The 11094-nt window shown below is 38.3% G+C and overlaps 1 protein-coding gene across 2 annotated transcripts; it reads left to right on the top strand.

The window, feature by feature from the left end:
- The first annotated feature begins 4544 nt into the window (after nucleotides 1-4544).
- On the top strand, nucleotides 4545-11034 carry pdia7 (protein disulfide isomerase family A, member 7). 2 transcript variants are annotated; one of them, XM_053234413.1, is made up of 13 exons: nucleotides 4545-4824; nucleotides 6184-6262; nucleotides 6666-6783; nucleotides 6878-6985; nucleotides 7422-7551; nucleotides 7662-7775; nucleotides 8026-8151; nucleotides 8282-8464; nucleotides 8696-8801; nucleotides 8901-9029; nucleotides 9112-9191; nucleotides 9302-9359; nucleotides 9697-11034. In XM_053234413.1, exons 1-13 carry the CDS (start codon nucleotides 4679-4681, stop codon nucleotides 9784-9786), a joined length of 1467 nt encoding a protein of 488 aa, XP_053090388.1. In that variant the 5' UTR covers nucleotides 4545-4678; the 3' UTR covers nucleotides 9787-11034. The 2 variants fall into 2 exon arrangements, with proteins under 2 accessions (XP_053090388.1, XP_026781848.3); XM_026926047.3 differs by having other exon boundaries at nucleotides 4546-4824; nucleotides 8693-8801; nucleotides 9697-11033.
- The last annotated feature ends 60 nt before the right edge of the window (nucleotides 11035-11094 follow it).

Below are 11094 nucleotides of genomic sequence, written 5' to 3'. Positions count from 1 at the left end.
AATTCAATTCAATTTTATTTTTTGTATAGCGCTTTTAACAATGAACATTGTCTCAAAGCAGCTTTACAGAACATAAACAAAAAGCATGCAAACAGAAACAAAAGCATGTAAACAGTCCTAGATGTTAGACAGAATTATCCCTAGTGAGCAAGCCTGAGGCGACTGAGGCGACTGTGGCAAGGAAAAACTCCCTTAGATGAGATCAGGAAGAAACCTTGAGAGGAACCAGACTCAAAAGGGAACCCATCCTCATTTGGGTGACACTGGAGAGTGTGATATGAACAATGTCCTTTCTGTATTTATTTATAGTCATGTAGGTTGTTGTCTTCCTCAAAGTTCTCAAAGTCCACATAGGGTTGGCAGCGTTGCTTTGAACACCCAAATCCTCACGAGGCAGAAACTGGCTGGAGCAGGTCCATCTCTTGATCCCTCAGGATCCTCATAGGGTTGGCCTCGTCTACTGGAGCTGGCACAATCTCTATCTGTCAGATCTCAATCTGTGCCTTGGGGATGGATAGGAGAAGGGAAACAAGTGGAAAAGGAATTAGCGTAGCTGCTGTTCAAATATTAGTAAGCACTAAATCATAATTTGCAATTAATCAGATGTACTGAAGTACAAGGTTATGGTATGTATTAAGTGTATGCCTGGCTAAAGATATATGTCTTTAATCTACGTTTGAACTGGGAGACTGTGTCTAAGCCCCGAACACTGTCAGGAAGGCTATTCCAAAGTTTAGGAGCTAAATACGAAAATGCTCTACCTCCTTTTGTAGACTTTGATATTCTGGGAACTACCAGAAGTCCGGAGTTTTGAGATCTTAAGGAGCGTGGTGGATTGTGTCGTGTTAGAAGACTGGCTAGATACGTGGGAGCTAAACCATTTAGAGCCTTGTACGTAAGCAGTGCTAGTTTATAATGAATTCTAAACTTAACAAGTAGCCAGTGCAGGGATGATAATATTGGGGTTATGTGATCATTTTTTCTTGACCTAGTAAGAACTCTGGTGGCTGCATTCTGGACTAACTGTAGCTTGTTTATTGAAGATGCAGGACAACCACCTAGCAATGCATTACAATAGTCCAGTCTGGAGGTCATGAATGCATGAACTAATGTATGTGGTGCTTAGGTATCAATTCTTGTCCTGGGGACCTTCTGTTCTGCAAAGGTTGAGATATTCTTACTACTTTTTTAGCTACTAACACAGAGCTAGTTTTCAGGTTTTCTCCTAGGTGTGCTGAGAGTAGACAAAACTTCAAGCTGGGTAGCCAGTGATTTAGAATGATGAATGCAGTTATTCTGCCTGTCAGCTGAAACATCACGACTGTGAAAGCAGTGGATGCTGTAAGCTGTTAAGGGCTACTTTGCAAGATGCATACTCTCATACCAAGTGGCAAAATAATATGCTAAAAATAGTACACCATGGTTAATGTACTAAATATTTTAAGGTATATTATTTGGGACATTCACTCACAGAGCACTTTATTAGGAACACTGTACTAATACTGGGTAGGATCTCCCTTTGCTCTCAAAACAGCCTCAATTCTTTGTGGCATGGATTTCACAGTTGGAAAAATTCCTTTGAGATTCTGGTCCATGTTGACATGATTGCATCATGCAATTCATGCAGATTTTTCAGGTGCACTTTCATGCTGCGAATCTCCTCGTTCTACCACACCTCAATTCAGATCTGGTGACTGGGATGGCCACCGCAGAGCACTGAACTCATTGTCATGTTCATGAAACATGAAAGCTTTTGCTTTGTGACTTGGTGCATTATGATGGTGGAAGTAGCCATTAGAAGATGGGTAAATTGTGGCCATGAAGGGATGCACATGGTCAGCAACAATACTCAAATAGTCATTCAAGCAATGATTGATTGGTATAAACGGGCCCAAAGCGTGCCAGGAAAACATTCCTTACACCATTACACCACCTCCAGCCTGGACTGTTGGCAGATTGTGGCCATGGATTCATGCTGTTGGCACCAAATTCTGACCCTATTATCTGTGTACCTCACAATGCAACAAGGTCTTTTCTGCCATCTCCTTTCCTCATTTTTGGATTTAACCATAAAAAGTTAACACTTTTTTGGTTCTGCACAAAATTGATACTATCTACCAAACCTCCGAGGGAAATGTTCTTTTAAATGCTTTATTACATCCTCGAGTAATGAGCACATAGTTCCTAATACAGTTAGGTCCGGAAGTATTTGGACAATGACAGAGTTTTTGTGATTTTGCCTTTGTACACCACCACAATGGATTTGAAATAAAACAATAGATGTGATCGAAGTGTAGACTTTCAGCTTCATTTTAAGAGGTTCCACAAAAATATGGCATTTACCATTTAGGAATTACAGCCATTTTAAACAAAGTACTTCAATTTTCAGGGGCTCAAAGGTATTTGGACAATTGACTGACAAGAAGTTAATTGACCAGGTGTGGTCCATTCCCTCGTTACTTCAAGACAAATGAAGCAGATAAAAGGTCTGGAGTTGATATCAGGTACTGAGTTGGCATTTGGCAGCAGTTCGACTGGAGATACCAATATGAAGTCCAAGGAGATCTCAATGCAAGTGAAGGAGGCCATCATTAGGCTGAAAAACAACATAAATCTATAAGAGAGACAGCAAAAACCTTAGGTGTGGCCTAATCAACAGTTGGGTACATTCTTAAAAAGAAAGAAAGCACTGGTGAGCTCAACAACATCGAAAGGCCTGGAAGACCACAGAAGACAACTAAAGTGGATGATCGCAGAATCCTTTCCTTGGTGAAGAAAAACCCCTTCACAACATCAACAGAAGTCAAGAATACTCTGGAGAAGGTAGACGTATCATTGTCAAAATCTACAATCAAGAGACGCCTTCATGAATGTAAATACAGAGGGTTTACAACAAGGTGCAAACCACTGGTAACATTCAAGAACAGTAAAGCCAGATTAGACTTCACCAGAAAACATCTAAAAAAGCCTTCCATGTTCTGGAATAAGATTCTTTGGACTGATGAAACCAAGATTAACTTGTACCAGAATGATGGGAAGAGAAAAGTATGGTGAAAGAAAGGAACAGCTCATGATCCAAAGTATACCACATCATGTGTCAAACATGGTGGAGTTAGTGTTATGGCACGGGCATGTATGGCTGCCAATGGAACGGGCTGACTGGTGTTTACTGATGACGTGACTGCTGACAGAAGTAGCGAGATGAATTCTGAGGTGTAAAGGGCTATACTCTCTGCTCACATTCAGCCAAATGCTACAAAACTGATAGGATGCTGCTTCACAGTGCAGGTGGATAATGACCCTAAACATACTGCCAAAGAAACTGCCAAGTCAGTCGCCTGATCTCAACCCAATAGAGCATGCTTTTCACTTACTGAAGACAAGACTGAAGGCAGAAAGACCCACAAACAAGCAGCAACTGAAGGTTGCTGAAGTGAAGGCCTGGCAAAGCATCTTCAGGAAGGAATCTCAGAATTTGAGTTTTGAGAACATGGGCTCCAGACTTCAGGCAGTCATTGACTGCAAAGAATTTTCATCCAAGTATTAAAATTATGGTTATATTTACAATTATGTCACTTTGTCCAAATGCCTTTGAGCCCCTGAAAATGGAGGTACTTTGTTTAAAATGGCTGTAATTCCTAAATGGTAAATGCCATATTTTTGTGGAACCTCTTAAAATAAAGCTGAAAGTCTACACTTTGATCACATCTTGATTGTTTTTTTTTTTTTTCAAATCCATTGTGGTGGTGTATAAAGGCAAAATCACAAAAACTCTGTCATTGTCCAAATACTTCCGGACCTAACTGTATGTCAATATGTCAGGGGGTAATATAATAAAATATAAATAAATCAACACCTCCAATAAAAGGTTAAGAATAAATATTGTTTGTCTGTTCTTAAGACACATGAAGAAAAAGCACAAAAGACAGGCTAATTATTAGATAGTTTATCTAAAAATCAGTTATCAAATTGATCATATTTATCGCTGTTTTTGTGATGTTTAAGAATTCAAACAGTACATGTTTATACAGCAAGGCAAAGAAATAAATCAGAATAAAACATGAAGATATTTCACCATATTTACTTTATACCTACACTGCAAGAAATGATGAGGCACAGTTTGTTGTACCATGCAAAGAGAAATTTACAGTACATTTGCCTCTTTCCTAAATTTTTCTAAGAAATTCTGTATGATTTTTACATTAAAGACTTCCTATATCTTATATGTAGTCAGGTGTTTGTGAGGAATTCTTATTCCAAATCAATAATTATTACAGTAAGCTTCTGAGGTAACTGCTTCCACAAGTAAATATCATTAACAGTTAGTCACATAACTAGTATAACTAGTTTCGAATACTGCTTACTATACTGCAAAATATTACGAGAAATAGTATGTAGTACAGAGTATACTAGTGCAGCTCAGTATATAGAATATGACTATGTGATTTTGAACACAGCCCCTGTGTTGAAGCTCCTCATAAAGAGGGCTGGACCTTTCTTCCCAAACACGGTCTTCACTCCCTGTCTCGTGGCTCTCAGCCAATCAGCAGCCGCCTGTCTGCTCTGTAACACTGAGCTCACTCTGAGCTCCAGCTGGGCTGGTCATGAGGGTCATTCCAAAGTTTGTACAACTGACTTCATTTAAGAAACTGTCCAGTCAACTTGAGTTATTATTAAGATGTATTTTTCATATATCGCTCTTCTTTGGCTCGGTGTCCTACACAAAGCGGAGGGAAGCGGAGGTGTGCTCGAGCTGAGGGACGCAGATTTTGAGAGGCGTGTAGCCGAGCACGAGACTCTGCTCGTGCAGTTCTTCGCGCCGTGGTACGCTAGCCTTCTTAAAGTTGACCTGATAGCTACACCGTTTGGACATTTCCTTAGAATGAGATATTATTTTCGTAGTTCAGGCATGGTTTTTGTATTGCTCAGTAGCCATATTGGTGTGGTAGCCATGTGGTTGGTGTTTGTTCTTATTGGGAAAGGGGGTTGCTGTGGAAGAGAGCTAACTTTACATCGATGGGAGTTTAACAAACTCACGACTGTGAAGAGTTTACTAATAAGTGTGCACTTAATGTACACTATACGACTTTATTGACCATCAAATGGAAGTAATTTTCTTTAGCTAAAATATAAATGTTAGTAAGCTGCCTAATTTAGAAAAGCTTTTAACATATAAGTTCCTCCTTTGGTTCTCTGAAATGCTCTAAACTGGATCTTGACACAGCTGGTTAGCTTCCTGAGCATCACCAGGACAGGCAAGTTAGACCAGGAGCTCAAAACTTTTTGTACCCAGGGACCCCTTTAGCTGACCACCTCAGTACTGCTGTATTTGATCAACTATTAAAATATTATGCTCATTATACAAATGTGTGCAATCATATTTCGTTATTTATTGGAGCCGCAGACCTTTTTATTCCTGAACTTTCACAGACAGAGCTGAATTGATTCAAGTTGACATTATTTATAGCCCTGCTTGTTTCTGAGTAACAGCGGTTCTGATTAAACCCATTTAATTCCAGAGGGAAAAAAAGTAGATAACTATAAGAACTCAATAATTAATATAGCTTTGATAATGGTGGGTTGTGATCACCACCTTTTTTTTAAATTATTTTTAATCAAAGCACCTGAGGTAGACAGTGAAGTGTTTCCTTTTGCAGGTTGAGAGAGACGTAGGTTCAGGTAGGTTCAGGTAGGTTCAGGTAGGTGGGGGCAGTCGTGGCCTAATGGATAGAGAGTCGGACTTGCAACCCGAAGGTGAACCTGAAGGTTGTGGGCTCAAGTCTCGGGTCCGGCAGGGATTGTAGGTGGGGGGAGTGAATAACCAGCGCTCTCTCCCACCCTCAATACCACGACTGAGGTGAGACCCCTGAGCAAGGCACCGAACCCCCAACTGTTCCCCAGGTGCCGCAGCGAAAAAGGCTGTGTGTGTGTTCACGATGTGTGTGTGTGTGTTCACTACCTGTGTGTGTGTGTTCACTACCTGTGTGTGTGTGTTCACTACCTGTGTGTGTGCACTTGGATGGGTTAAATGCAGAGCACAAATTCCGAGTATGGGTCATCATACTTGGCCACAAGTCACTTCATGACACGCTATTAATGCTCGACTTTATGGACCCCCTCCAGTTGTTTTCTCTTGTAACCTGTAAAGCTAAAAGTGATTCATTCTCACTGCTGCACTCACAGGTGTGGTCACTGTAAGAGGTTAGCTCCTGAATATGAAGCTGCTGCTACCAGACTGAAGAGCACAGTACCCCTAGCAAAGGTAAGCACAGGTGCATGTCACAAACAGCAATAATCTTTTTAAAGCACATGTTCAGACTTGATCATGGCACTTTGTACTTACTCAAATCATGTTCTGCTTGATAGTTGAGTTTGACATTTGTTTTGGCTGTAGCTTATTGAATGTAGAAATATTTTATTTAAAGCCCCTCCCAGCAGTCTTGTGACTGTACTAGAATTAGCCCACACTTCACTAGGAAAGATACTACACAGTCATATTTTTACATTTACATGGTAAAATAAAGATTTAAGTGGAAATCTAAAGTCTTTACCATCTCACAGTCAAAAATGTTTGGAGATCTACTGTGCAAAACGTAGATTTGTCCAACTCATTCTATACAGTGGGCCTGTCACAATGTGCATAACTAGATCCTTTTTCTGATTAGGTTGACTGCACTGCAAACTCTAAGACATGTGAGAAGTTTGGGGTGAATGGGTATCCCACTCTAAAAATCTTTCGAAATGGCGAGGAGGCCTCTTCATACAATGGTCCTCGGACAGCAGGTGTGTGTTTGATGTGAATATAAATCCATATAAAGTGCTTTTTGTAGACTTTTATTTATGCATTTATGCTTTTGGACTATGATGAATTTCATAGATGGCATTGTGAGCTATATGAAGAAGCAGGCTGGCCCAAGCTCTGTAGCTCTACACAGTGAAGCTGAGTTGGATGCTTTCATAAATGGTTTTGATGCCAGTGTTGTGGGTGAGTTGTTATCATGTTATTATCCATATTGTGATTATTGGAAAAATAAATAATACAATTAAAGTGCTGACAGCAATGAGTTAGCCTATGCATTCATACATCAGATGACTGGCAATGTGACAATAGAATCAGTACGTTAAATGTCTTTGTTCGGTGATCTACGCTTCATATTTTATGACTAAATGAATTACGTAAACTGGAGCTCCTATGGCATCTTGCATTCCACTGTGTACACAAGTAATTCCTGGGAATACTGTGGTGCTACAATTTAAATTAATATTATAGCATCATTATTCTACTAGTAGGAACCAGCACACTTCAGTGATTTCCCCTGCTACCAGTTATAACAGCCATTTAAACAGCCATCTTAGGAGAATTTAGACTCCTCCACTTATGGTTTTGAATCAAGCTGAGAGAAGTATGCTTTGTGTTCCAGGCTTTTTCTCAGGACGTGACCATCTGGAGCTTGCTGAGTTTCTGAAGGCCTCCAGTGCTTTGAGGGACAGCTATCAATTTGCCCACGCCACAGACCTGGGAATAGGACTCAAATATGGCATGGACAGAGAGTATGTGGAATATGGATTTAAAAGGGGACATAAACATAGACTGAAAGAATGTAACTTGATATGAATGGTATATTAATGCTTTTTGCTATGTTTCATTTAAATCTCTCAAGGTGTGTCCTGCTTTTTCGTCCTCCACACATGAGCAACGTGTTTGAGGATAGTGTGCTGAAGTTTGCTGACTCTGTCTCAACCTCTACGCTACACACATTCCTCAAGAACAACATGTCTGTTCCTCTTTCTATTCTTGTGCCAGTCCACATTTATTGCATTTTGCTTTGTTTTTTTCAGTTGCACTGAGTATCGAAACTTGAGAGAACGTTTGAGTAATCAAAACAACACTGTAATTTTTTTTATTTAAGTAGAAAGTTAAGAATGTCACCTATATCTGTATGTGATGGACTCTCATCCACATCAATTTTCCACTCTCAACTTGTTCAGTGTTTCTGATTATTTATTCTCTTTTCCCTCCTTCAGTTTTGGTCTTTGTCCTCATCTGACCTCTGAGAACAGAGACAGTCTGAGATCGAGAGATCTGCTTACAGCCTATTACGATGTTGATTATGTGCGGAATCCAAAGGGTACAAATTACTGGCGAAACAGGTGAAGTGTGCTGGTTTGTGATACAGTGTTTAAAACTCTGTTAGATTTCCACTATTACTTATAAAACCTAAATTAGTGTTTAACTGTTTTGATTTGCTATTAATAAATTTAATTTGGTTCTTCTTTTCAGGGTGATGAAAGTGGCGACTCAGTTCGTGTCTCGTGGGCTGAGTTTTGCTGTGGCTGACCGGAGGGAGTTTCAGGAGGAGCTGGAGGAGGAGTTTGGACTGCAGTTGTCTGATGGGGGAGAGATGCCCCTCATCACTATCAGGACCAGAGCAGGACACAAGTACATCATGCAAGAGGAGTTCACGTAAGTTTCCTTAAAAGTATGTTAAGTTACCATTACAGAACCTGATCAAAAGATTAGTAGTTATTCCTTTTTTCTTGACAATTGTAAGAGTTAAGAACTAGTGGTGAAAACGAGTGTGCTGTTTTGCACTCTTCAGCCACCAGGAGGCATTGTTGAGATAGTGAGATACCATTGCATTTACAGTGCTCATGTTTGTGACTTGTATTTCTTACTGCTCTTTTGTTATAGAAGAGATGGCAAATCTTTGGAGAGGTTTCTGGAGGATTATTTTGCCAATCACTTAAAGAGATACATTAAATCTGAGCCTGTGCCAGAGACGAATGATGGTCCTGTCAAGGTGTGTACATGGAGCTCTTGCACATATGTTCTATTGCTTGTGATTTAATTTAAAATATTTTGGTTTCCAGTCAAATCTTTAAGATTTTCTTAAACACAGGTTGTGGTGGCTGACACTTTTGACGAGATTGTGAACAATCCAGAGAAAGATGTACTAGTGGAGTTTTATGCTCCATGGTGTGGTCATTGTAAAAATCTGGAGCCTACATATACTGAGCTTGGAGAAAAGGTATGGGAAATGTCGAGACTGGCAATGTACATCATCTGCTCACTGATAAGTGTATAATATTCTTTATCATCTAATATTTCAGCTGTCTGGTGATTCCCACATTGTCATTGCTAAGATGGATGCCACTGCCAACGATATTCCTCCAAATTATGATGTACAAGGGTAAAGCTGAAATCTTTGTGCTTGAACTTTAAGAGCAAGTTCTTAAACTTTACATAATTTCTAACTTGTTTTACTTTGTACTGAATATGGATATCACTTTTGTGCTTTAGCTTCCCAGCAATTTACTTTGCTCCTGCTGGACAAAAAGACCAACCGAGGCGTTATGAGGTACATATTATAAAGAGTTAAACATCTGAAAGAGCAGTCAACATACAGTTAAAAATCCACACAGTTTGTTCTTCTATTAACCTGGAGAAGCATTTGATTGTGAGTGTAAACAACTTGGGAGTTCCTATTTACGATTTTATATATTATGAACATTTTCTTTTACAAACATTTAAATACATTACTTCAACATCATTACTTAATTTACAATTCCTTGTTGCATCTGTGCAGATTTCTATACAGTGCTAATTAAGGGTCTGTATAATGAACAGATATCAGCAGGAGGAGTTTCACAACATAAGCTGAATTTGTATTTTACGTGTCAATATTTTTGCCTTAGGGTGGACGTGAGGTCAATGACTTCATCAGCTACCTGAAGAAAGAAGCTACAAATCCACTGGTCTTTGGCAATCTAAGGGATGACCTGTGAATTTGACCTGACGATGAGAAAAGTTCAACAGATGATATTTGTTGACGTGGTGGACAAAGAGACAACACGAGTGTTATTTTTTCCCCAATTTAGCACTGATTTTTTTTTTCCCCAGCAATAATGATACATACTTTTCATACTTTATATATAATTTGTAAAAGATTTTTGTGTTATGTTGTGTTACATATAATAATAATCTCCTAATATATAATAATAATAATAATAATAATAATAATAATAATAATAATAATAATCTCCTAATAATCACTAATTATATATAATTAGTGTCAAGGACGAAATATCTAATCTGTGATTTTTAGATATCTTGGTATTTGAGATCAGAACTATGGAAAATATTTGATTACAGATTTGCTAGATTTTGATTAACTCAGCTCAATTTTTATTTATTTATATATATTTTGAAATTGTGTCTTAAGACTAAGGGACATGGGTATGGCATATTGTGATTGCCACACATTGTGAATTTGGTATGCCCTGCAATATGTTAATGGAATTTGGTGAATATGTAATGTGTCACAGGTCAGAACTGTCCTGCATTCATTTGAACAATTTATTTTCTTCTTTTTTTAAATCATTTGCATCTTTTGCATTTGTATTTATCAAAATGCCAATGTTTTATTCGGAAATTGTAAAAATTCACTAAAACATTGTGGTTTGTAAGACTGCTTATTTGCATGTTGTTGACTAACATGATCTCTGTATTGCAAAAGTCATTGTCAAAGTCAGTGAACAAACAATATATTGTTTAGCCCTTCTCTAGAAGAACAATTATGCCAACAGTTTAATGTGCTTTTTCAGTTACGCTGAGCACTTACGTAATGTGTTTATTCTAGTAATGCGTTTGGTAGTTTACATTTATATAGTTATATCTATATATTTAGTATTTAGCATGCAACACTGTTTAACCTATGTAGCACTAATTTGTAACAGACTGCTAAAAAAAAACAGACTGTGTAAAAGAGCAGTAAAATTACTAGGCATTTACACTTTATTGTTTGAATCTGGGAGAAATCTGTTTTGATGCAACACTTTGGTCAAATGGAAAACATACCTCAGATCTTTTGCATGAGGAAATTACTACACACTTAATGTGAAACTGCTCGGACTCAGCACTACCTCTTCACACACACTGTACTGTATTTGGCTTCATTCTCTACGTCTGCAGATGAAATAAAAAAAAATAAATAAAAAAAAAGATGTGGATCCCCTCGTTCATACAGTGTGCTTTTTTGTATTATAATAGTTGTAAACTTGTATCTCATTATTATTATTATTATTATTATTATT

This window comes from Pangasianodon hypophthalmus, chromosome 1, assembly GCF_027358585.1.
Source record: "Pangasianodon hypophthalmus isolate fPanHyp1 chromosome 1, fPanHyp1.pri, whole genome shotgun sequence".
Lineage (NCBI taxonomy): Eukaryota > Metazoa > Chordata > Actinopteri > Siluriformes > Pangasiidae > Pangasianodon > Pangasianodon hypophthalmus.
This window is presented reverse-complemented; position numbering and strand designations above follow the sequence as displayed.

Excerpts from the sequence above, each read along its gene's own strand:
- pdia7 (XM_026926047.3), top strand. The coding sequence starts at position 4,679 with ATGTATTTTTCATATATCGCTCTTCTTTGGCTCGGTGTCCTACACAAA. Across the intron at positions 4,825-6,183 it reads GTGCAGTTCTTCGCGCCGTG|GTGTGGTCACTGTAAGAGGT; the intron begins GTACGCTAGCCT and ends CTGCACTCACAG. Across the intron at positions 6,784-6,877 it reads CAATGGTCCTCGGACAGCAG|ATGGCATTGTGAGCTATATG; the intron begins GTGTGTGTTTGA and ends TGAATTTCATAG.